This window comes from Puma concolor, chromosome E3 (assembly GCF_028749965.1).
Source record: "Puma concolor isolate L17-30 chromosome E3, mPumCon1.1.hap2, whole genome shotgun sequence".
Classification (NCBI taxonomy): Eukaryota; Metazoa; Chordata; class Mammalia; order Carnivora; family Felidae; genus Puma; species Puma concolor.
In genome coordinates, this window is record NC_141682.1 from 17,778,961 (window position 1) to 17,805,555 (window position 26,595).

The 26,595-nt window shown below is 44.2% G+C and overlaps 1 protein-coding gene across 2 annotated transcripts in view; it reads right to left on the bottom strand.

Moving 5' to 3' along the window:
* LOC147573000 (integrin alpha-D-like) overlaps positions 1–26,595 on the bottom strand; it is a 37,026-nt gene that overhangs the window by 2,694 nt on the left and 7,737 nt on the right. The window contains exons 6-29 of one of the 2 annotated variants that reach the window (XM_086692301.1): positions 25,573–25,703; positions 24,768–24,913; positions 23,123–23,276; positions 22,876–23,026; positions 22,606–22,679; positions 21,174–21,303; positions 20,919–21,061; positions 20,627–20,767; positions 20,324–20,533; positions 19,492–19,622; positions 19,219–19,376; positions 18,175–18,329; positions 17,785–17,916; positions 16,890–16,963; positions 16,518–16,659; positions 14,910–15,023; positions 14,718–14,797; positions 14,533–14,616; positions 12,153–12,231; positions 11,880–11,987; positions 11,694–11,771; positions 11,378–11,491; positions 11,126–11,227; positions 10,749–10,859 (exon numbers count right to left, since the gene is read on the bottom strand). In XM_086692301.1, the coding sequence (XP_086548427.1) occupies positions 10,749–10,859; positions 11,126–11,227; positions 11,378–11,491; positions 11,694–11,771; positions 11,880–11,987; positions 12,153–12,231; positions 14,533–14,616; positions 14,718–14,797; positions 14,910–15,023; positions 16,518–16,659; positions 16,890–16,963; positions 17,785–17,916; positions 18,175–18,329; positions 19,219–19,376; positions 19,492–19,622; positions 20,324–20,533; positions 20,627–20,767; positions 20,919–21,061; positions 21,174–21,303; positions 22,606–22,679; positions 22,876–23,026; positions 23,123–23,276; positions 24,768–24,913; positions 25,573–25,703 (2,942 nt within the window). Of the gene's footprint in view, positions 1–10,748; positions 10,860–11,125; positions 11,228–11,377; positions 11,492–11,693; positions 11,772–11,879; positions 11,988–12,152; positions 12,232–14,532; positions 14,617–14,717; positions 14,798–14,909; positions 15,024–16,517; positions 16,660–16,889; positions 16,964–17,784; positions 17,917–18,174; positions 18,330–19,218; positions 19,377–19,491; positions 19,623–20,323; positions 20,534–20,626; positions 20,768–20,918; positions 21,062–21,173; positions 21,304–22,605; positions 22,680–22,875; positions 23,277–24,767; positions 24,914–25,572; positions 25,704–26,595 lie in introns of both variants that reach the window. The other variant, XM_086692300.1, reaches the window with a different exon arrangement.

The following is a 26,595-nucleotide window of genomic DNA, read 5'->3' on the forward strand; positions in this document are numbered from 1 at the left end:
CAAAATCCAAGAAGCACAGAGAACTCCCATTAAATTCAACAAAAGCAGGTCATCACCAAGGCATGTCATAGTCAAATTTACAAAATACACAGATAAGGAAAGAATTCTGAAAGCAGAAAGGAGGGAAAAGTCCTTAATCTACAAGGAAGGCAGGAATCTATTAGGTTCGCATCACATCTGTCCACAGAAACATGGCAGGCCAGAAAAGAGTGGCAGGAAATGTGCCAGGAAATATTCAACATGCTGAATGCAAAAAATATGCAGCCAAGAGGATCCTCATCCAGCAAGGCTGTCATTCAGTATAGGAGGAGAAATAAGGACTTTCCAAACAAACAAAAACTAAAGGAGCTCATGACCATTAAACCAGCCTGGCAGAAAATTTTAAGGGAGACTCTGAGTGAAGAGGAAAAACAGAAAGACCAAACAACAGACTACAATGGACCAGAGAACATCACCAGAAACACCACTGTACAGTCAACAAAATGGCACAAATTCATATCTTTCAATAATTACTCTGAATGTAAATAGACTAAGTGCTCCAATCAAAACACATAAAGTGTCAGAATAGAATTTTTTTTTTTAAAAGGTATATCTATATCCTGCCTACAAAAGACTCATTTTAGACCTAAAGGCACTGGCAGATCGAAGATAAAAGGATGGAAAACTATCTATCATGCTAATGGATGTAAAAAAAAAAACCACGCTGGGGTACCTATATTTCTATCAGACACATCAGACTTTAAAACAAAGAGTGTAACAAGAGATAAAGAAGGGCATTAGATCATAATTAAGGCATCTATCCATCAGGAAGATCTAACAATAGTAAATACTTAGGCCCCAAATTGGAAGCACCCAAATACATAATTCAATTAATAACAAACATAAAGAAATTCATTGATAATAATACAATAAGAGTAGAGGACTTTAACACCCCCAAGGAAACAATGACTTTGAATGACACACTGGACCGGATGAACTTAATAGATATATTCAGGATATTTCATCCTAAAGCAGCAGAATACACATTATTCTCAAGTGCACATGGAACATTCTCCAGAATAGATCACATACTGGGTCACAAATCAGCCCTAAACAAGTACAAAAAAATTGAGATAATATTATGTATATTTTCAGATCACAATGCTATGAAACTTGAAATCAAGCACACAAAAAATTTTGAAAACCCTCAAATACATGAAGGTTAAAGAACATCCTAACTAAAGAATTAATGAGTTAACCAGGAAATTAAAGAAGAAATTTAAAAATACATGGAAGCCAGTGAAAATGAAAACACAATGCAGAAAAGGCAGTCTTAAGAGGAAAATATATTGCAGTTCAGGCCTGTCTCAGGAAGCAAGAAAGGTCCCAAATACACAACCTAACCTTACACCTAAAAGAGGCAGAAAAGCAACAGTAGAAGCCAGTAGAAGTACTGAAATAATAAAGATTAGAGCAGAAGTAAATGATATAGAAACAAACAAAAACAGTAGAACAGATCAATGAAACTAAGAGCTGGTTCTCTGGAAGATTAATAAAATTGATAACCCCGTAAAAAAGAGTTATTAAGAAAAAAAGAGAAAGGATTCAAATGGATAAAATCACAAATGAAAAAGAGAGATCACAACCAACACCACAGAAATACAACAATTATAAAAGAATACTGTTAAAAATTATATGCCAGCAAACTGGACCATCTGGAAGAAATGGGAAAATTCCTAGGAACTCACAAACTACAAAAACTTAAAGAGAAAGATACATAAAATTTAAAGAGATCCATAACGAGCAAAGAAATTGAATCAGTTATATCAGTTATCAAAAATCTCCTCAAAAAACAAGAGTCCTGGGCCAATGGTTTCCCAGGGGATTTCTACCAGACATTTAAAGAAGAGTCAAACAGGGGCGCCTGGGTGGCGCAGTCGGTTAAGCGTCCGACTTCAGCCAGGTCACGATCTCGCGGTCCGTGAGTTCGAGCCCCGCGTCAGGCTCTGGGCTGATGGCTCAGAGCCTGGAGCCTGTTTCCGATTCTGTGTCTCCCTCTCTCTCTGCCCCTCCCCCATTCATGCTCTGTCTCTCTCTGTCCCAAAAAAAATAAATAAAAGTTGAAAAAAAAATTAAAAAAAAAATAAATAAAGAAGAGTCAAACAGAAGAGATGAACATAAGGGAAAGGAAGCAAAAATAATATAAAAACAGGGCGGGGGACAAAACATAAGAGACTCTTAAATATGGAGAACAAACAGAGGGTTACTGGAGGGGTTGTGGGAGGGGGGATCGGCTAAATGGGTAAGGGGCATTAAGGAATCTACTCCTGAAATCATCGACTATATGAACTATAGTGAAACTATATGAAAGATATTGAAGAGGACACAAACAAAAGGAAAAGCCCGTATGCTCATGAATTAGAAGAAAAAAACATTGTGAAAATGTCTGTACTACCCTAAGCAATCTACACATTTAATGCAATCCTTATCAAAATACCACCAAGACACCTGTTGTGATGAGCAGTGGGTGTTGTATATAAGTAATGAATCATTGGATTCCACTCCTGAAACTAATATTGACTGTATGTTAACTAACTAAAATTTAAATTAAAAAAAGTAAGTAAATAAATAAATACCACCAGCATTTTTTGCAGAGCTAGAACAATCTTAAAATTTGTATGCAACCACCAAAGACCCTAAATAGCCAAAGCAATCCTGATAAAGCAAAACAAAACTGGAGGCATCATGATTCCAGATTTCATGCTATACTGCAAGTCTGTAGTCATCAAGACAGTGTGGGCACAAAAATAGACACATAGGTCAATGGAACAAAATATAAAACCAAGAAATGGACCCACAACTATATGGTTTACTCATCTTCAACAAAGCAAGAAAGAATATTCAATGGAAAAAAGACAGTGTCTTCAACAACGGGTGTTTGGAAAACTGGGGAGTGACATGCAAAACAATGAAATTGCACCTCTATCCTATGCCATACACAATAACAAATTCAAAATGGATGAAAGACCTAAATGTGAAACAGGAGACCATCAAAATCCTAGAAGAGAACAAAGGCAGCAACCTCTTTCACTTTGGTGTAGCAACTTATTACTACACACGTTGCTAAAGGCAAGGGAAACAAAGCAAACCTGAATTACTGGGACTTAATCAAGATAAAAAGTTTCTGCACAGTGAAGGAAATAAGAACGAAACTAAAAGGCACCCTGTGGATTGGCAGAAGATATCTGCAAACAACATATCTGATAAAGAATTTATAAAACTCAGTAGCCAAAAAACACACAACCCTGTTAAGAAATGTGCAGAAGACATGAATAAATACCTCCAAAGAACACATCCAGATTGCTAACATGAATATGTTCAATATCACTCATCATCAAAGAAATACAAATCAAAACCACAATGAGATACCACCTCACATCTGTCAGAATGGCTAATATTAGCGACACAAGAAACAACAGGTGTTGGCAAGGATTGGGAGAAAGGGGACCTCTTGCACTGTTGGAGGGAATGCAAAGTGGACAACAATATGGAGGTTCCTCAAAAAACTAAAAATAGAACTACCCTAGATCCACAAATGCCCTATTAAATATTCACCCAAAGGGGGCGCCTGGGTGGCTCAGTCGGTTAAGCGTCCGACTTCAGCTCAGGTCACGATCTCGCGGTCCGTGAGTTCGAGCCCTGCGTCGGGCTCTGGGCTGATGGCTCAGAGCCTGGAGCCTGCTTCCGAGTCTGTGTCTCCCTCTCTCTCTGACCCTCCCCTGTTCATGCTCTGTCTCTCTCTGTCTCAAAAATAAATAAACGTTAAAAAAAAAAAAAAATTCACCCAAAGGAGAGGAGAGGGAAGATGGCGGCGTAGGAGGACGCTGGGCTCACCGCGGGTCCTGCTGATCACTTAGATTCCACCTACACCTGCCTAAATAACCCAGAAAACCGCCAGAGGATTAGCAGAACGGAGTCGCCAGAGCCAAGCGCAGACGCGAGGCCCACGGAAGAGGGTAGGAAGGGCGGCGAGGCGGTGCGCGCTCCACGGACTGGCGGGAGGGAGCCGGGGCAGAGGGGCGGCTCGCCGGCCAAGCAGAACCCCCGAGTCTGGCTTGCAAAAAGTGGAGGGGCCTGACGGACTGTGTTCCGACAGCAAGCGCGACTTAGCATCTGGGAGGTCATAAGTTAACAGCTCTGCTCAGAAAGCGGGAAGGCTGGAGGACAAAGGGAAGGAGAGCTGCTGAGCCCCCTGACGACAGAGCTCAGTTTGGTGGGGAACAAAGGCGCTCGCCAGCGCCATCTCCCCCGCCCATCCCCCAGCCAAAATCCCAAAGAGAACCAGTTCCTGCCAGGGAACTTGCTCGCTCCGCGCAAACACCCAACTCTGCGCTTCTGCGGAGCCAAACCTCCGGCAGCGGATCTGACTCCCTCCTGCTGCCACAGGGCCCCTCCTGAAGTGGATCACCTAAGGAGAAGCAAGCTAAGCCTGCCCCTCCTGCCCCTGTGCACCTTGCCTACCCACCCCAGCTAAGACACCAGATCCCCAGCATCACAAGCCTGGCAGTGTGCAAGTAGCCCACACGGGCCACCCCACCCCACAGTGAATCCCGCCCCTAGGAGAGGGGAAGAGAAGGCACACACCAGTCTGATTGTGGACACAGCGGTGGGCTGGGGGCAGACATCAGGTCTGACTGCGGCTCCGCCCACCAACTCCAGTTATACACCACAGCACAGGGGAAGTGCCCTGCAGGTCCTCACCACGCTGGGGACTATCCAAAATGACCAAGCGGAAGAATTCCCCTCAGAAGAATCTCCAGGAAATAACAACAGCTAATGAGCTGATCAAAAAGGATTTAAATAATATAACAGAAAGTGAATTTAGAATAATAGTCATAAAATTAATCGCTGGGCTTGAAAACAGTATAGCTGACAGCAGAGAATCTCTTGCTACAGAGATCAAGGGACTAAGGAACAGTCACGAGGAGCTGAAAAACGCTTTAAACGAAATGCATAACAAAATGGAAACCACCATGGCTCGGATTGAAGAGGCAGAGGAGAGAATAGGCGAACTAGAAGATAAAGTTATGGAAAAAGAGGAAGCTGAGAAAAAGATAAAAAAATCCAGGAGTATGAGGGGAAAATTAGAGAACTAAGTGATACACTAAAAAGAAATAATACACGCATAATTGGTATCCCAGAGGAGGAAGAGAGAGGGAAAGGTGCTGAAGGGGTACTTGAAGAAATAATAGCTGAGAACTTCCCTGAACTGGGGAAGGAAAAAGGCATTGAAATCCAAGAGGCACAGAGAACCCCCTTCAGACGTAACTTGAATCGATCTTCTGCACGACATATCATAGTGAAACTCGCAAAATACAAGGATAAAGAGAAAATTCTGAAAGCAGCAAGGGGTAAACGTGCCCTCACATATAAAGGGAGACCTATAAGACTCGTGACTGATCTCTCTTTTGAAACTTGGCAGGCCAGAAAGAATTGGCACGAGATTTTCAGTGTGCTAGACAGAAAAAATATGCAGCCGAGAATCCTTTATCCAGCAAGTCTGTCATTTAGAATAGAAGGAGAGATAAAGGTCTTCCCAAACAAACAAAAACTGAAGGAATTTGTCACCACTAAACCAGCCCTCCAAGAGATCCTAAGGGGGACCCTGTGAGACAAAGTACCAGAGACATCACTACAAGCATAAAACATACAGACATCACAATGACTCTAAACCCATATCTTTCTATAATAACACTGAATGTAAATGGATTAAATGCGCCAACCAAAAGACATAGGGTATCAGAATGGATAAAAACACAAGACCCATCTATTTGCTGTCTACAAGAGACTCATTTTAGACCTGAGGACACCTTTAGATTGAGAGTGAGGGGATGGAGAACTATTTATCATGCTACTGGAAGCCAAAAGAAAGCTGGAGTAGCCATACTTATATCAGACAAACTAGACTTTAAATTAAAGGCTGTAACAAGAGATGAAGAAGGACATTATATAATAGTGACAGGGTCTATCCATCAGGAAGAGCTAACAATTATAAATGTCTATGCGCCGAATACCGGAGCGCCCAAATATATAAAACAATTACTCATAAACACAAGCAACCTTATTGATAAGAATGTGGTAATTGCAGGGGACTTTAACACCCCACTTACAGAAATGGATAGATCATCTAGACACACGGTCAATAAAGAAACAAGGGCCCTGAATGAGACATTGGATCAGATGGACTTGACAGATATATTTAGAACTCTGCATCCCAAAGCAACAGAATATACTTTCTTCTCGAGTGCACATGGAACATTCTCCAAGATAGATCATATACTGGGTCACAAAACAGCCCTTCATAAGTTTACAAGAATTGAAATCATACCATGCATACTTTCAGACCACAATGCTATGAAGCTTGAAATCAACCACAGAAAAAAGTCTGGAAAACCTCCAAAAGCATGGAGGTTAAAGAACACCCTACTAACGAATGAGTGGGTCAACCAGGCAATCAGAGAAGAAATTTAAAAATATATGGAAACAAACGAAAATGAAAATACAACAATCCAAACGCTTTGGGACGCAGCGAAGGCAGTCCTGAGAGGAAAATACATTGCAATCCAGGCCTATCTCAAGAAACAAGAAAAATCCCAAATACAAAATCCAACAGCACACCTAAAGGAACTAGAAGCAGAACAGCAAAGGCAGCCTAAACCCAGCAGAAGAAGAGAAATAATAAAGATCAGAGCAGAAATAAACAATATAGAATCTAAAAAAACTGTAGAGCAGATCAACGAAACCAAGAGTTGGTTTGTTTTTTTTTTGTTTGTTTTTTTTTTTTGTTTTTTAATTTTTTTTTTTCAACGTTTATTTTTGCGACAGAGAGAGACAGAGCATGAACGGGGGAGGGGCAGAGAGAGAGGGAGACACAGAATCGGAAACAGGCTCCAGGCTCTGAGCCATCAGCCCAGAGCCCGACGCGGGGCTCGAACTCACGGACGGCGAGATCGTGACCTGGCTGAAGTCGGACGCTTAACCGACTGCGCCACCCAGGCGCCCCAAGAGTTGGTTTTTTGAAAAAATAAACAAAATTGACAAACCTCTAGCCAGGCTTCTCAAAAAGAAAAGGGAGATGACCCAAATAGATAAAATCATGAATGAAAATGGAATTATTACAACCAATCCTTCAGAGATACAAACAATTATCAGGGAATACTAGGAAAAATTATATGCCAACAAATTGGACAACCTGGAAGAAATGGACAAATTCCTGAACACCCACACTCTTCCAAAAATCAATCAGGAGGAAATAGAAAGCTTGAACAGACCCATAACCAGCAAAGAAATTGAATCAGTTATCAAAAATCTCCCAACAAATAAGAGTCCAGGACCAGATGGCTTCCCAGGGGAGTTCTACCAGACATTTAAAGCAGAGATAGTACCTATCCTTCTCAAGCTATTCCAAGAAATAGAAAGGGAAGGAAAACTTCCAGACTCATTCTATGAAGCCAGTATTACTTTGATTCCTAAACCAGACAGAGACCCAGTAAAATAAGAGAACTACAGGCCAATATCCCTGATGAATAAGGATGCAAAAATTCTCAATAAGATACTAGCAAATCGAATTCAACGGCATAGAAAAAGAATTATTCACCATGATCAAGTGGGATTCATTCCTGGGATGCAGGGCTGGTTCAACATTCGCAAATCAATCAACGTGATACATCATATTAACAAAAAAAAAAGAGAAAACCATATGATCCTGTCAATCGATGCAGAAAAGGCCTTTGACAAAATCCAGCACCCTTTCTTAATAAAAACCCTTGAGAAAGTCGGGATAGAAGGAACATACTTAAAGATCATAAAAGCCATTTATGAAAAGCCCACAGCTAACATCATCCTCAATGGGGAAAAACTGAGAGCTTTTTCCCTGAGATCAGGAACACGACAGGGATGCCCACTCTCACCGCTGTTGTTTAACATAGTGCTGGAAGTTCTAGCATCAGCAATCAGACAACAAAAGGAAATCAAAGGCATCAAAATTGGCAAAGATGAAGTCAAGCTTTCGCTTTTTGCAGATGACATGATATTATACATGGAAAATCCGATAGACTCCACCAAAAGTCTGCTAGAACTGATACATGAATTCAGCAAAGTTGCAGGATACAAAATCAATGTACAGAAATCAGTTGCATTCTTATACACTAACAATGAAGCAACAGAAAGACAAATAAAGAAACTGATCCCATTCACAATTGCACCAAGAAGCATAAAATACCTAGGAATAAATCTAACCAAAGATGTCAAGGATCTGTATACTGAAAACTATAGAAAGCTTATGAAGGTAATTGAAGAAGATTTAAAGAAATGGAAAGACATTCCCTGCTCATGGATTGGAAGAATAAATATTGTCAAAATGTCAATACTACCCAAAGGTATCTACACATTCAATGCAATCCCAATCAAAATTGCACCAGCATTCTTCTCGAAACCAGAACAAGCAATCCTAAAATTCATATGGAACCACAAAAGGCCCCGAATAGCCAAAGTAATTTTGAAGAAGACCAAAGCAGGAGGCATCACAATCCCAGGCTTTAGCCTCTACTACAAAGCTGTCATCATCAAGACAGCATGGTATTGGTACAAAAACAGACACATAGACCAATGGAATAGAATAGAAACCCCAGAACTAGACCCACAAACGTATGGCCAACTCATCTTTGACAAAGCAGGAAAGAACATCCAATGGAAAAAAGACAGTCTCTTTAACAAATGGTGCTGGGAGAACTGGACAGCAACATGCAGAAGGTTGAAACTAGACCACTTTCTCACACCATTCACAAAAATACACTCAAAATGGATAAAGGACCTGAATGTGAGACAGGAAACCATCAAAACCTTAGAGGAGAAAGCAGGAAAAGACCTCTCTGACCTCAGCCGTAGCAATCTCTTACTCGACACATCCCCAAGGGCAAGGGAATTAAAAGCAAAAATGAACTACTCGGACCTTATGAAGAGAAAAAGCTTCTGCACAGCAAAGGAAACAACCAACAAAACTAAAAGGCAACCAACGGAATGGGAAAAGATCTTTGCAAATGACATATCGGACAAAGGGCTAGTATCCAAAATCTATAAAGAGCTCACCAAACTCCACACCCGAAAAGCAAATAACCCAGTGAAGAAATGGGCAGAAAACATGAATAGACACTTCTCTAAAGAAGACATCCGGATGGCCAACAGGCACATGAAAAGATGTTCAGCGTCGCTCCTTATCAGGGAAATACAAATCAAAACCACACTCAGATATCACCTCACGCTAGTCAGAGTGGCCAAAATGAACAAATCAGGAGACTATAGATGCTGGAGAGGATGTGGACAAACGGGAACCCTCTTGCACTGTTGGTGGGAATGCAAATTGGTGCAGCCGCTCTGGAAAGCAGTGTGGAGGTTCCTCAGAAAATTAAAAATAGACCTACCCTATGACCCAGCAATAGCACTGCTAGGAATTTATCCAAGGGACACAGGAGTACTGATGCATAGGGGCACTTGTACCCCAATGTTCATAGCAGCACTCTCAACTATAGCCAAATTATGGAAAGAGCCTAAATGTCCATCAACTGATGAATGGATAAAGAAATTGTGGTTTATATACACAATGGAATACTACGTGGCAATGAGAAAGAATGAAATATGGCCCTTTGTAGCAACGTGGATGGAACTGGAGAGTGTGATGCTAAGTGAAATAAGCCATACAGAGAAAGACAGATACCATATGGTTTCACTCTTATGTGGATCCTGAGAAACTTAACAGGAACCCATGGGGGAGGGGAAGGAAAAAAAAAAAAGAGGTTAGAGTGGGAGAGAGCCAAAGCCTAAGAGACTGTTGAGAACTGAGAACAAACTAAGGGTTGATGGGGGGTGGGTGGGAGAAGAGGGTGGGTGATGGGTATTGAGGAGGGCACCTTTTGGGATGAGCACTGGGTGTTGTATGGAAACCAATTTGACAATAAATTTCATATATAAATAAAAAAATATATATTCACCCAAAGATAAAAAAAAGACAGATTCGAAAGGGTACATGCACTGCATGTTTATAGCAGCATTATCAACAAAAGACAAACTATGGAGAGAGAACAAATTTCCATTGAACTGATGAATGGATAATGATGTAGTGTGTGTGTGTGTGTGTGTGTGTGTGTGTGTGTGTGTGTGTGTGTACGTGTGTGTGTGTGTATATATATATGATGGAATATTACTCAGCCATCAAAAAGAATGAAATCTTGGTATTTGCAATGATGTGGATGAGCTAGAATGTATTATGCTAAGTGAAATAAGTCGATCAGAGAAAGACAAATACCATATGAAATCACTCATATGGGGATTTTAAGAAAGAAAACTGATTAACATATGGCAAGAGGGGAAAGAAGAGAGAGGGAAACAAACCACAAGAGACTCTAAGTGATATAGAACAAACTGCAGGTTGATGGAGGGAGGTGGGTGGGAGTGGGCTAGATGGGTGATGGGTATTAAGGAGGGCACATGTTGTTATGAACCGTGGGTGTTGTATGTAAGTTATGAAATACCGAATTCTACTCCTAAAACCAATATTGCACTGGATGTGAATTAGATTTAAAAAATTAATAAAAATTTTGATAATAACAAAAAATAAAGAATGTGTATCTATATCCAAGGTGAGCTCTTCCCCACAATGCAGAAAGAATGGGATCAAAAACTGGTGGTATCAAAAGCAGGATGAAAACACTCACCTTGTAGAGGATGGCTGTGATGAGAGCCAGCAGCAGCAGTCCTCCCAAAGAGCTGCCCATAATAAGGGGGATGGAGTTGTAGACCTCATACTTCTCTAGTACCATCTCCATCTGGAGTGGAGGTGACCTCATCAGAAAGTATCAGAACTCTTACTGTCCCAGACTCTTCCCAGGTTCCCCAACCTTTAGCTCTCTCCCCTCCTTCCTTTACTCCAAGGGGTGACATACAGAAAAACTCATGGGCGTAGGGACAACCCTCCTGCTGAGAGACCTTCATCCTTCCTCCCTCAGGCTTGTGAGTCTCCCACAAGGCACCACAGATTTTGCATTAGGAGCCCTCTTACCAGCCTGGCCACTGCCTACCACACAGTCACTACCTGAGCACTCAAGAATGCCTCTTGTCCTGGAAGCTGGGAATACATGGACCTGTTGAACGTGATTTCAGCCACACTTACAATCAATACCTTCTTCTGCAATGTCTACAAAACAGAGGGGGCACAGATGAGGAACTAGCACTGGGAAAGGCACAGAGTTCAAGAAATGTCCTGGCTGGAGGATGGACACAGACGTCATCTGGTGGCACCTGAATCCTGGGGGGAAGGGGGGGCTCTCCTGTTGGACCTACACACCTGGCTGACCCAGTCAAAGCTGAGGTTGCCCTTCAGGATGAATTCAACTTCCTCCTGGATGCCAAAGGAGGGCAGGTCACAGCGGAACCTCAGGCAATCAGCAATGGAGCAGTTCTAGGGACAGGAGAGGAATGAAGTTGAGGAGGGTCTTAATTTAGGCAAGAACGACAGCAGAAAATAAACTCTGTCAGGCTTGGGGTCGAGAACAGATGAACAATTATAGGACATATGTATACATCTGCAACCCAGCAAGTGCATTTCCCATATACCCCAATATGCAGCTGGTCCTGCAATGCGAATCCAGGGTCTTTCTCACCAGTACAACACTCCCTGGAATCTGGGTCAGGAATTCAGGATGCTGGGGAGGTTCCCTCTCTGACACACAGGGGAGACTCTAGTGAGAGAGAGAAAATAGCCACAAAATGACCAACATTTCACTAGTAAGACGGTGTGGGGCACTGTGGGGTCAGACTCCGGAGCATTAGGAAAGGCAAGCAGGCACCTGTGAAGGGGCCACAACAGCCACATCCCACACAGCCACACCATTCAGCAGGATAGGAACCCAGAAATGAATGCTGATGGCCAGATCTCGCTGACTCAGGTTATTCACCTGCAGAAAATTGAGACACAACGTTATTGTGGTCCTAGAGCATCCCCAATCCTACTCCTTTCCTGGATCTAGCCCTCAGGTACACTGCCTGTCTCTTTTCCACAAGCTCCAAACATTAGCAGCACCATGGGAGGGAAGATATATGGACGCTCCCTGGCTTCTCACACGATAACGATGCTCAGCTTCTTTCTTGCTCTTCTCACCAGAAGTTGAAAAGTTGAAGTACTTGGTAGATTCTTCCTGCCTGGAGAGAGAGGGCTTGTTGGTGAGAAACAGCTACGGAGCCATCCTCACTTTTGCCCCAGTCGTCTTCCAAAGGCTCTGTGGGCCCAGAAGAATGCCCAGAGATATAATTACAGTCCCCACATGCCTCTGCAGACTCAGCTTCAGCCCTTCTCCCATGACTTTTGCCCCAGTCACCCAGAACTGCTAGGTTGCCCTCTGATACCCTGGCTCTTTCAAGTTCCCATAACTTTGTTCAAGTTCTTTCTTTTGCTTGGAATGTAATTACCACTCCCCTTCTGGAAAATGTCACTTAAAGGCCCAACTTAAACATTACTTATTATAACATTTAAACACTTTCCCACGAGAAGAAGGCATTCACATGGCTTTCTCCTCTAGTAGGTACGTGGTTGGCCTTAGGTAATGCTTGCAGAGGCCACTGCCAGAACAAAAAAGCCTAAGGGGACTCAAGGGAATCTTGGTTGGATCACTCAGGAAAAAATGCAGTGCAAGCCCCTCCAGATGGAAAGAATAAAATAAATGTGGCTATCCTGGGGCAGCTAAGTAAATGTGAAAAAGGATGGTGCATGAACACAAGACCCTGGAGCGGACATAAATGTCCCAGGCTGCAGGTGGGTTTCCATCCATCTATCCATGCATCCATGGCCTTCTTCAGTAAACATTTACCCTGTGACTGGCTGTGTGCTTGACTCTGGAGATACAACAGTTAACAAGCCATAATCCCTGTCTTTCCAGAGCTATCATCTAAGGTCTCAGTGGAATCAAGCAAACAAGCAACGGGACCTGCACATTTCACCAGCAGCTAGTGTACAGAAGCCAGGCCAGCCATACAGAAACTCCACGCCCCCCCCCCCCCAGTTTTCCCACAGATGTGACTGTCAGTTTGATGATTAAGAACACAGGTTTTGGAGCCAAGCCATCTGGGTTCACATTTCAGTCTACCACTTCCTACCCAACTAATTTAAGGCAAGCTACTAAACCTCTCTGGAGCCCTGTAGTTTCTTCCTCTTTAGAATGAGGATGCTAATAATAGTGCCTGTAATAGAGTTGTGAGGCAGTTTGCAGCAATGACATAAATGTTAGAATTTATTTTTTCCCTCAGTGTGTTTGCCCTCCTCTATGCTCCTGATCCCAAATGTTTCTCTCTGTGCTTCAGTTTTTTCACCTTAAAACTTCAGTTCTAACTCTCTTTTCAAATTTGAGTAAATCACTCAGTTTCCCCAATCCTTGGAGAGGCACAATAGTATATGGGCATGAGCACAAGCTCTGGAGCCAGACCATCTGAGTGATTCGTGGTGCTATCACTTCCCAGCTGACTGACAGGGGCAAGTTATTTAACCTCTTGATTTCTTTGTTGCTAAAAAAGGGTGGTTAACAATAACTATGTCATAGAGTTATTCGAAGGATTAAAGGAATGTAGATACGTGTCAAGTACATTTAAAATGCTTGTCATATCATAAGTATATATAACTGGAAGCTCTTAAATTATAAGTTTCACTGTTCTCCCTTGGTTAGAAGGGGAAATTAGGACACGGAGTTTGGAAGGGCAATGACACACTGTTTGATCAGCACCCCCAACCCAGTTCCCCTAAAATTTCATGTGTCAGCAGCAGCAGCAGCAGCAGCAGCAGCAGCAGCAACAACAGTAGCAAACTCTGTCCCATGGCAATATTATAAGCTTCTGACCAACTCACTAAACCTCTGGAGTTTGGTGAGGTATTCAGGGCTCTTTGCTCTGCTTCCAGCCTGACCTGCCCCTGCTCCTCCACCCACCTTGAAAACTGAGAGCAACAGCCCTGCACTTGCCTCTCCTGTGGCCTGCTGCAGCCTTGGCCTCTTAGAGACTTTCCCAGCAGTTTCTCACACCTCTGCTCTCCTTCTGGTTTGGTGAAAACCTGACCTTTTATTTCCTCTGTGTGGTGACAAACCATATTCCCCACTTCAGAGTGCTAAAAAAGCCTCAATCTTAACCTAGTTAGTTTCACCTCTGCACATTCATATCTAGCACCAAAACCAGAATTGGCTTCATGTTAAAGGAAGCTTCCATCTTAGAGAAAGAGAGAGGAGTGCACAATGGTGGCAAATGTGCATCCAAATAGTAGGCCAATTCATCAGAGAAGAAGCAAGAACTGTATGGTAGATGGTATTATAGATAAATGTAGGGCTGGTCACAAGTATTTCCATGTGAGGAATCAGAAGGGATAGTTTAGATACCCATCCTTTCAAGAGCAGGCTGGGCAACCATGGGAGGTACTAGGCTTAGAGGAAGGTCAGAGGTCAAGGGAGGGCAGGTATTAAATACCTGCTGATCACCATGTAGACAGCATATTTCACAGGGAGCTCCAGCTGGAAGGTGGTCTTGCTGGATGTAGGCTTATTATTCTCACTGGAGAGAGAGGCGGGGGGAGCCCAGTTGGGAAGGAATCCAAGAGAGAAATCTCTGACTGGGGCATGAGATGGAAGAGTGAGGGATACACCTGGACTCACCTGCTTACATTGGCCCTCAGAAACAACTTGTCTCCTAGGGTGGCCTTGTAGGAGACATCAAATGTGATTAGGAAGGTGCCCTGAGAGGAAAAGAATGAAAGAATGGGGATAAGGAAAGTCATGGGGGAGTGGGGAAGAAAATGGGTAAGGACAAAGGAGCAGAGTGATGAGGATTTGGGGGGAAGCATTCACCTTAGTGCCCTCGTGGAAGATGGGATGGTTGATGCTACAGTTGCTGCTCCTCAGGCTCTCATTCCCTGTGGGCGCTGCCTCACATTCCAGTCGCAGTGGGCGCTGGTGTGGTTGCTTCCAGAGGAGGAAAAGAAATTCAAATATGTTACCCATGTGCATATGTGGGCTAGATATATAACAGTGGGGCATTGCAGAACAGTAGGGAAAAGGACAGACTTTTCAAAAAATGGTCTTAGGAAAATCGGCCTATTCAAAACAAAATAAAACAAACAAAAGAGCAAAACACATTGGATCCCTACCTCACTCCATACATTAAAATATTCCAGCTAGATAAAAATTCCTAATGTGAAAAGGCACAATTATAAAGCTTTTAAAAGATAATACAGGGGATTATCTTCATAACCTTGGAGTAGGGAAGCATTTCAGACAAGATCCACACATTAAAAAAAAAAAAAAAAAAAGACAAAGGAAAATATTTGATAAAATTCAACCACAATCAAATTAAGACATTTGGCTCATCAAGAGACACTATACAGAGACTGAAAAGACTGGGAACAGGACTGTAAAATATACTTAATACATATAACTGGAAAAGTATTAGTAACAAGAATATTAAAGAGCTCTTAACAACTAGAAAACTATGGACAACTCAGTAGAAGAATAAGGAAAAGACTTGGACAAGCACTTCCTAAAAGAAGAAATCAAAATGACCAGGAAATGATTACAATTTGCTCAACTTCATTAAATAAATGTAAATTAAAACTTCAAGGAGGTATCAACAGGTAGACAAAAATTTTAAAGTCTGACAATGCCAAGTGTTGGAGTGGATGGAAAGCCACAGGTGATGGAAGTGCAAATAGGTGGAAATGGTTTGACTTTACTTATTATAATTGAAAATATGCATACTCAATGATTCAGAAATTCCATAACTGACATACATCTTCCAAATATTATGCATATGTGTACCAAGGTACATGCTCAAGAACAGTCATGGCCAATATCAGAGAACAACTCAAATGACCATCAATTGTGAAATGGGTAAATAAGTTGTGGTACAGTCATACAAAGGGATTCCAAATAGCAATAAAAGTGTTTTACAGCCACAAGGAACAACATGGATGAATTTCACAAACATATGTTGAAGAAATGAATAAATATACAAGAGAACATATAACATGTTTCCATTCATATAAATTTCAAATATTGGCAAAAACTCACTGGTTTTATCTAAGAAACGGCAATCACTATTCTTACTGTGATCATCAGTTCTTAATATACTTTAGTGATTACCTTCGGGGAGAGAGTGAGGTTATAAGGAAAGGCACAGGGAGGACATCTGGGGGTGCCAGCAGTGTATTATTTCTTGACCTGATGCTAATTACACAGACATTTCATTAATATTATTCATTATACATAAGCTTTATGCACTTCTCACTCTATCTCCCTTCCTCCCTCCCTCCATCCCTCTCTGACTCTGGAACTCTGTGTGTGTGTGTGTGTGTGTGTGTGTGTGTGTTTATATTTCACCAGAGAAGAATTAAAAGAAAACTACTATAACCCAGAGCAGGGAAGAGATCCCAGCAACTGGAGCCCAAGGGAGCTATTTACCTGGGTTCCTAACACTCGTCGATAGGACAGCCCTGCTGGATAGTAGAAGTTGATCACAGTTCCATAGGAATCCTCACCTTCATTCCACAGAGTCACTGTCACATTAAGCTCCAAGGAGCTCCCTACCACCAGGGTCTGCAGGCTGGAGGAGGAAGGACAAAACTGAAAAAGAGGCTCCATTGGAAATGAGTTGGAATTGGATAGGGGGTAGGGGTGGGACTGTGGGAACTCATGAACTATTGGCTGAGAACACTCCGATCAAAATTTCTTTGTTAGAAGGAGAGCCAAAGGGAAACAAAAGTACATCTCATCCTATGAGGATGGGAGACCCAAAAGCTTAAGTGTCTAGAAATGAAAGCAGATAGAGCTCACCCTGAGGAGATGAGACTGACACTCAGGTCTCCTTCACAGAGGTGATCTTGTCCACAGTTCTTCTCAAAGGGGAGCTGCAGCAAAACAGAATATCTCTTCCCATCCATGTCTCAACCTTTCTTTATTCCCCTCATTAGGAGCACTCCTCCTAATAATGAGTAATACTCATTATTGAGTATTACTGAACACCCACTCTGCACCCAACAGTGTGCTAGACACTGACAAGAAGTGGGGCAGTAGGGAAGGGGCAGTTAGAATATAAAAGAATGATAAGAACTTTGGTTTCAAGGGGCACAGAATTTAGTTGAGGAGTTAAATCCAACTCACATTGGAACAATTATTCAACACTGTTAAGTAACAATAAGGGGGTGGGTAGGGAGTTAGAAAAACTGGAAACTACAGGTGAATTAGACATGGTTCTTGTACTTATGGAACCCACAATTCTAAAGGACCCACAAAAGTAGATGCAGATTGCTATGATTCCAGTCATGTAACGTTGGTATCACCATGAAGTAATAGGAAGCCAGGGAAGTGATAGATGCTGAATGTGGTTTCCAAAAGAGTGGAAGATAAGACTGGAGCTTTGGGGACTAGAGAAGATCTTTGGGGTGGAGAGAAGGAAATGTTTTCCAAGTAGGAGATACCACATGGAAAAAGGAACAGAAGTAGGAATGAGAAAAGTTGGGAAGGATTTGAAAAATGAGAACCAGAGAGTTTATATTGAGATAAAGTGGGCACCAGCTGGGACACGTGTAAGGGTCTTAGCTAGGCGGGGCCTTGGTAACTGGGTGGAGGCAATTTGGACTTGATGTGGTTGGGAACCAAAATAGGTTTTGAAGCACACAGAGATACAGTGAAAATCAGTACATCCCTGGGATTTCGTCAGAAGACTCACAGAAGCAGTGAAGAGGTCCTGTGAGCCCACAGCCAGCACAGGGCGAAGGTTCTGAGATGAGGGGATGGGCTCCCCAGCCAGGGAGAAGTTGAAGTGTAGGATGATGGGACTCAACACGTCCTCCACACAGTCCTGAGGGAGAATAGGCTTTCAAAGCCCCACTATCCTTCTCCTTACTTTCCACCACTGGCCCTTCTCAACTGCATCCATTTCCTGCTGTCCAGTCAGAATTCTGTGCAAGCTGTTCAGCCAGGTACTCTGGCCTCAACTTTCCTCTCTCAGGCCCCACTCTCCCCACCCTTTCCACCTCAACCGACAGGCAGCAGAGATGCCAGAGATTATCCTTGGGCTCCTTCTCCCCCCACCTTTCCCTGAACCCAAAGTAAAAGCTGGTAAAAGCAGCTTAATGGTTTCACAGTAATCCCCTAGCCCCAGGGTTTTTCTTCGAGACAAAGTCCTGTTCTTGGTCTCATCAAAAATGGCACGAGAAATCAGGCGGCTTGGGTCTAATGCCAGATCATACCTGACAGAGCTTTGGACATCACCTGGAGCAGAATGGGAAACAGAAGACAAAAAGTCAAAGAGAACCTCTGAAGTTCTATGTTTTTTTTTTTTTTTTATTATTCGTGCAATAAATATTTGCTGCGCACTTTCTATGGGTCATGAGATGTAACAGGTGCTGGGGATATAGGTAGAGAAGGAGATAGAGAAATATAGCCCCAAGCTCACAGTCTAGGAAAAGAGATGAGCATGTAGGACTTAATGTCACACCATGATCAACTCAACAGTGGGATCCTCAGTTGTACCAAGGAGGGCTTGCTGGACGTCAGAGGTGCCTCCCTGGGTGGGCCTTGTCTGATCTCTGACCTGGAGGATGAGCAGGGCTTGGTGAAGAATGGGGAAGAGAAAATCCCAGACCATGAGAACGGTGGCTAAGACCAGAAGGGAGAGAGAGGATGGCACATTTACAAAAAGGGAGAGTGGGATGAGGTGAGTTTGGAAGGGCAGAGAGGAGCAAAGTCAGCAAGGACATTGTAGGGAAGGATTTTGGTCTCTAAATGCAAGAAGAAAGTGGTTGAAGGGTGTTAAGCAGGAAAGTAAGGAAACTAGATTTGCATTTTAGGAACAATCCCTATAGTTTCTCTATGGAGATAGGGTGGGAGCTGCAAAAAACAGACATGGGAACAGCTCAAAGTATAGGTAGGAAAGGTAGGAGGTGGCTGGGGCCAGTGGGGAGAAATGGGCAGATGTATCCTGGAGATAGAACCTATGGCCTGGGTGTGGGGAGAGGGGGAGAAAAGGGACCCAGGTTTCCAACACTGGCAGCTGGGTGGATGTGGAGGTGGTATTTGGATTCCTGGGCCCATTCTCTCCTGACGATAGGGTGGGAACCTTTATGGGGTAAGGGACTAGATTCACTAGGAAGAAACTCACCTAACTGGTCCAGTGAAATTTTGTGGATAGTGAGACAGACTGTGGCATTTCCAGCTTCCAGAGTGGTGGGCACCTCTTCCCAGCACTGGTACACAGCCTTTGCCACCTCCGAGGGCATGAATCTCATAGTCACCCCCACATTCAGCACTGGCTGACTCCTGAGGGTGCAAAGAGGGGCTGAGGACCTGACTCTGACCTTGGGGAGGAGAACAAGGGAGGGGGAAGCTTTTGAACTGGAACAGAGGGAAAGGGTGGGATGTGGGGAGTTATCACCTGAGCAGCAGCACCTGTCCCTGGGCCCCCACAGCCAGGTCCACTAGTCCATCCTGGGTGAGGTCTTGACCCCCACTCAGCGACTGTCCGAAATACTGGAGTGTGGGAGAGAGCTGGGAGCTTGCAATCCGCTGGCCAAAGAGGGAAAGGAGAAGTGGAAGTCAAGGGAAGGTCATTTGAAAGGTTTGAGAATAAAGATTTGGAAAGGAGAATACAGTGAATGAAAGTAGAACTGAATGGAAAAATTGAAAAGGAGAAATGAAGGGGTAGGAATGGAAAGCAAGTGTAGTGAGACCCCAGGGATCTCAGACAGAGAGAGGCAAGCTCCTTTGGTCCAATTCATGTGAGGGTACAGGCTAATGACAAAATTAAAGCATAACAATAGAAATATAATAGGTTAATTTACTCATCACGTGTATCTTCCTTCATAAATATTTGATGAACAGAGTTCTTAGTACTCCACTGAGTCATCTTTACAAGAAGCCTATGGAGTTTATCATTTAATGTTTCATAGAGGGGAACTGAGGCTCACAGAGGTTAAATCAGTCACTGCCTAAGGCAACACAGCTGACATGACTGGCCAGGCATTTGACCAGGGCCTGCAATCTCTTACCCACTAAACTGCCCACAACAGATTGGAGTCTGTTTGGAGCCAAAGGACAAAAGAGAGATAATTTGCACTTAGCTGGGCCTGGTGAAATTCATGGCAATAAACCCCTAAAAGGAGAATAGCTACTACTAAGGTCCATGACAAGAGGCACAGGGCCATCAGGCACATCTAAGACATGGGAAAGGAGGTGGAACTGGAAGAGGCTTCAGAGAGGGGCCTCACCTGGCTGTAGGAGGGCCTGATGCCCAGTTCTGAGGTTCCATGAAATAGGTAGACAGCACCCCGGTTTTCTTGCTCTCCTGGGGCACCGATGGCGACGTCTGTCAGTTTGTCCCCATTCGCATCCCCCAGCACTGTCAAGGCTGCCCCAAAGCGGCCCCAGGGGTGGCCCTGCTCCCCACAGAGAATGACCTCACACTGCCACCTAGCCCTCTGCAGAACAAAACCAGTGTCATGCCCCAACCCAGACAACCCCTCCACCCCACTCCCAGGCCCCACCCAGCCCAGGTCTCATCAGACACTCACCCCCTGGGGCAAGTGGCACACGGACACCTGGCCCCCCCACGCCGGCTTGTAGTAGTGTGGAGCCCCAATGAGGACAAGGTCAGAGCTACCATCTCTATCCACATCCACAGTACAGAGGGAGGCCCCAAAGTAGGAGCCAATCTGGAGGGCAGAGCGTGAAGTCACCCTGCCTGCCTGCCCCCTGCCACCAGAACCTTACCCCGTGGTCCCCCAAACCCCTTCATCTCCTCCCTCTCCATCCTTGGACACCCTGCCACCCTCATGGTCCACTCTGGATTCCTCTACACCCAACCTGGGTCCCTGCAACTTCAGCCTTTGGCTTCCATTGTCCGGACTCCCGGGTGAAGAGGACAACCTTCCCAGTATGCTGATGGCGGGGAGCCCCCAGGATCAGGCTCTTCACCCCCTTCCAAAAGGCCAGCTCGGTGGAGTAACCTGGGGGGGGCAGGCCTCAGCACAAAATCTTCCTCCCCATCCCTTAAGCTCCTGCCCTTTCCAGGCAGCTCATCTCCTCCCGCCTGTGCCCCCAACCACAGCTTTTTCTCACCCAGGTAAGAGTCCCTCATGTCCACGTTCTCTTGAGACACACTGATGAAAGTGGGGCTCATATTTTGGGGGTATATGAAGGCACCTCCAGACCAGCTGAAGCTCCCCACAGCCCCCAGAACTGGTCCATCCTGGGAGGAAAGGATTCCAGGGCTAAGCACTTTTGAGTCAAAACAAGGCAGCCTATTCCAAAGCAATGCCTGCTACCAACTCCACTCATTATTTGGAATTCTCTTTTCCTTCCCCAGTCCTGTCCAGCAGCTTCAATCCCTGACTCCTAATGTCTCTCTCAGTCCATCCCCAGTGCCGCTGCTCCAGTAAGTCCCAGCTCTTCTCACCCACTGCCCTTTCTGCCTCCTATTGTGTTCTTCTCTGCTCCACCCTCCTCAGTGTTAGGTTTCCTCAGACCAAATATATAGCCATCACCCAGCTGGCAACCCAAGATGGCTCCCTGTCACCAAGACCCTGAGGATGGTATCTCAGGTCCTCCCCAGACAAACCTGTGGAGTTGCTCTATGCTTTGAACACACCAAGTGTTTGACCTGGACACCTCTCCTCTCTTTCTGAGATGCAACTGCTCTCTTGGGAAGAGTCATCCTCAAAGCCACCTTCTCTGTGAGGTCTTCCTTGGCTCCCTCGGGGAGTGATAGGTGTTTCCTACTCTGCATAACTTGCTTATTGCCTTTCTAAACTTTTGACTATAGATAATTTAGAACATATACAAAAGTAGAAAGAAATGCACAATGAACTCATAAGTACCCAGGTTCAATGATCAATTCATTACCAACCTCGATTCATTTCTATGTCCCTCCAACTCACCCCCAAAACTCTTTTGAAGAAAATCCCTCTGGATATTTTTAACACACATCTACTTTCACATAAGTCATGCTATTTTGCCATTTCTTTGGTCTGCATGATCTGGTCTTTCCCATCTCTCCACCCACTCCTTCCATGCTGCCCCTCACTCAACCTGCTCCAGCTGTGCTGTCCCTTTTATCTCTCTAGTGCAGTAACCTTGTTCATGCTTCAGGACCTTTGCACTTGCCTTTTCCCCTCCCTGGAGCAATCTCTCCCCAGATTTTCCCACACCTATCCCTTTCTCATCATTCACCCTCAGTTGTTATTCCTCAGGCCTCCTCTGATCATCTCTCTTGCTCTCTTCTAACACTGAGCATAATCTGAAGATCTTTTGTTTGTGTTTATTGTCTCCTCCCACTGTATATGTGCTCTGTGTGAGAGCAGGAACCTTGGCTATCCTGTTCTCTGCCGTGCTCCTAGCACCTACATACACTGCCTATATGTCTCTCTCTAAACGGACAGTGACCTTGAGGACAGGATCTCCTTCTTATTTACTTCTGGGTCCCAGGACCCAGCACAGGGCTGGCCCAGGATTGGTGCCTGAGACCTGTTTATCAAGCATATGCTCCACCTACCATGGTGAGCACTGAACTGAAGCCTTCTTGTGACATCTCATGCTGGAAGGAGCTACTTGTCCTCGACTGGGTTCCTGTGGGAAAACAGGTCACTTAGGCTCTGGGGACCATGAGACCACAAGGACTTAGAAGGAGAAGAATGAGTCTGGGTCTCAGGTTCTGGGGCACAATTTTGGGTGACATGTGAATAGGGATGGACCCTCAGAACTGTAGGGAACAATCGGGTTGGGAACCTTTGGATTCCAAGACCCAAGCTCGCCCTGTATTTACCCTCCACTGCAAAGATCTTCTCCTGCAGCTGCTTCTGGATGCTGCTGAGTGCTGCAAAGTTGTCCACCTTGAACACGTGATCCTGAGAGGGCACTGAGCCAATGGTGTTCAGCTCCTCCCTGGCAGTGGGTTCCTGGAAAGCATCTCCCACCTGTGGCAGAGAGGCAGCTGAGGAGGAGCCCACCAGCCTTTCTGCATGAGTGAGATGCAGTCTCAGTCTGAGAGAGCCACGAGAAAGAGGACGTACCCCAATGGCATAGCGAATGATGCCAGCTTTCTCTGCCAGGGGCATGACATCACTGTATTCCAGGGGGTCTTTGTATTTCTGCCCATCTGTGATGACAATGAGAATCTTCTTGGCACTTTCACGGGCACCATTCCTACTATGAAACAGTTCTTTCCTGTCAAGGAAGAAAGGGAGTTGGGTCTCCTGAGATGAAACTGATTTTGAAAAGAAATCATTTGCAGCTCTAGAAGGTCATCTGGGGAGACTTTGGTGTTCTGGTACCCTTTGACTTTACCAGGAAAAATGTTAAGAAAATGCCTCAGCTACGGGTGCCTCGGTGGCTCAGTTTGTTTGGTGTCAGACTTTGGCTGAGGTCATGATCTCACATCTCATGAGTTGGAGCCCCACATGGAACTCTGCACTAACAGCCTGGAGCCTGCTTGGATTCTCTGTCTCCTTCTCTCTGCCCCTCCCCCAATCTCTCTCTTTCTCTCTCTCAAAAATAAATGAAAACTTAAAGAAAATAAATAGTCTCAGCCCTTTCTGAAAGCCATACAATGATTATTAAGAACAATAATAAATGTACTCCTATGTCTTGTTCTAAAAATCCTGCCATTATGGAACCTCATTTCCAGGAGACAGTGTGGTTCAGAGTAGGAGCTTTGGATTCAGACACTTGGTCAATTGCTTTACCTCCCTGAACCTCTGCTTGTCTTCGTGGAATATGAGAATAAGAATTGTGCCATAGCTCATCTTCAATGTTGGCCCCAGTGTGCCACATCTGATTCCCTTCCCATATTGAATCTGACCTGTGACTTGTTTTAATCAGTAGTATGAAATGGAAATGACACTATTCTAGTTATGGGCTTAAAAAGCCTTGGTAGCTCTTGCACTTTGGGGAGCAAAGTTGGTAGGGGAATGCCTTGTTCAGTGTTTCTCCAGCACCACCCCTAGAGTGGTACCCTGGGGTGCACAAGTCAAAGATCCCAGACATTCACCCAGTTCTTTCCCAGAAGAACCACATCTTCTGTTCTGGCCCCACCACCTAAGCCATTTCTTCATGGTCTGCCTAGCACCCAATGCTGGACAGGCACATGGTAAGCACCCAGTTAATGCAGAGAACTCACATAAATGAGGATGTGGGGGTAGAGGGATGTGAGTGAGGAGACAGGCAGAACACACTTGGCAACAATTCCTGACTCTCTGCCAGGGATGTCAAAAAGGGGTGCACCATTTTCTGGATAAAACTCTAACCACTTGTCCAGCACTTCATGTTCAGAAGCACCTCATGCATCAGATCTCATGTAGTCCTTACAACCAAGATGTACGTTTATCCTCATTTGACAGTTTACTGAGACTTAGATTCAGTAACTTCCAGTGTTGCCCAGGTTATCAGCAGGGAGCCAGAATGAGAACTCTGATTGTCTGAACCAAAGCTTATGTCTCTGCTGCCCCAGGTGGAGTCAGAATCTAGCCAATCCAAGGCCGGCAGAGAGGAAACACACTGCAGAAGAATCCCACACTATATCGGGGGAAACACTCCAGGGAGGACAGCCCCTCCACTCCCCTTTAGAGCCCCTTTCTCCAGAACTTCCTAGAGCTGTGCAGACCAGCATGAGGAAGTGGTGTGGCAGTGTGTCCAAATGAGGCAGAAGGGAGAACTTACACTACTTTCAGGATGCCTGTGGCTGTAAAAGTCAGGCCTTTCAGTTGTCTGATGGGATCCACGAGGCTCTGAGGGCTTGAGCTTCTCTGGAATTTAGTGAAGGTGAAGTGGATCTCCAGATGGTTGGAGTACTGCATGAGTGAGAACTGCAAAGACCAAGAGGAAGGCCCTGGGTCTCAGGAGTTATTTTTAAATTAACTTTTATTTTGGAATAATTTTGGATTTACAATTTCCATGTGTTTTTTGATGCTAAAACCCAGGAGGAAATTGGCCCAAAAAGAAAATTAGGAAATCAAAACCAAATAATGCTTCTTTCATACTTTGGAAATACTGCAATATTTGTTAAAATAAGACGTTTTTAAACTTTCATAACATATGAAATAAACTTGTAGGCTATATTTCCTCACTTCTCAAGAATTCATACACACATGTACACTAATTAGTGAGAAATAAAATAAGAGAAATCATGAGTTGCATGGAAAACACAACAAAGAAATCATTAAGTATTTGGCCAAGGTATCTTCAGTCTAATTTCATAGCAAAACTATTTTTGCAATCCTTTCAATGCTTTTTAACAGTAAAAAAAAACATATTTCCTGGGCCATATAAAGACATATTAAATGTCACAGGGGAATTCCCTCAGGTAAGGGCACAAATCAGCCCTGCACTGAGACCTTAGCCTTATCATGGCATAGGTCCACTGAGCCCACCCCCAGCAATGCCAGGCCTCCTCCTAGGTTGGCCTTTCCCAAAGGCAGCCACCACCACCCCAGCACTCCCCAGGTCTCAGGGACCCAAACTTCACCAGTGTGTTGGTGCCCTCAAACTGCCCCATCACAGCTATGACAAAGTCCTTCATCTGCTTAAAGTCCCTTTGGTCAATACTTCCAGAGCCATCAATCAGGAAGACAATGTCCATCTCTTGACTTGGACACTCTGTAGAGAAGGAGGAAGGAATCAGAGATGCTAGTGTGGGGCCCAGCCATCTCCCAGGACCCAGAAACCCTTCCTGCTCCACAGACTTACAGTGTCATTCCTGGATTAGGAATCAATTCCCACCAAGTTTCCAGCACCCTCCACTGCCCAAAATTTAAGAAACCAACCAAACAAAGAGAGAGAGACAGAGAGAGAGAGAGAGAGAGAGAGAGAAAGAGAGAGAGAGAGAGAGAAACACAAAGAGAGAGGCAAACAAGAAACAGACTTTTAACTATAGAGGACAAACTCTTGGTTACCAGGAGGGAGGTGAGTGGTGGATGGGTGAAATAAGTGATGGGGATTAAGGAGCACACTTGTCATGATGAGCACCAGGTGATACATGGAATTGTTGAATCACTATTTTGTACATCTGAAACTAATATAACACTGTATGCTAACTATACTGTAATTAAAATTAAAACTTTATTTTAAAAAGCATTCTAACCACAAAAGAAAAATCTGTTGCCCAAGCCCCTTCCCCCTCATCAGGGTCCCTATTGCTTCCCACCTTCCACAAGGCCTAGAACATGGAGGAGGAAGGAAAGGACAGAGACAAGGTGGGCTCCTCATTCGCTTAGTCAACAAATATTTATTGAATACACACTCTAGGAATGTTGTAGAGCACAGGGGAAAGCAATTTATGAAAGTGATTCAGAGTGTGTATTCTGAGCATGCCTGGGCTCAAATCCCAGCTCTTGCATCTACTAGTGGTCAATTCAAGCAAGTTATGTAACTTCACTGGGCTTCAGTTTTCCCCATCTGTAAAATGGAGATAATAATAGTGCCTAACACATGGACTAGGATAAAAAGTAATATGTGTATAAAATGCTTAAGATTGGGCCTGGCCCCCCAT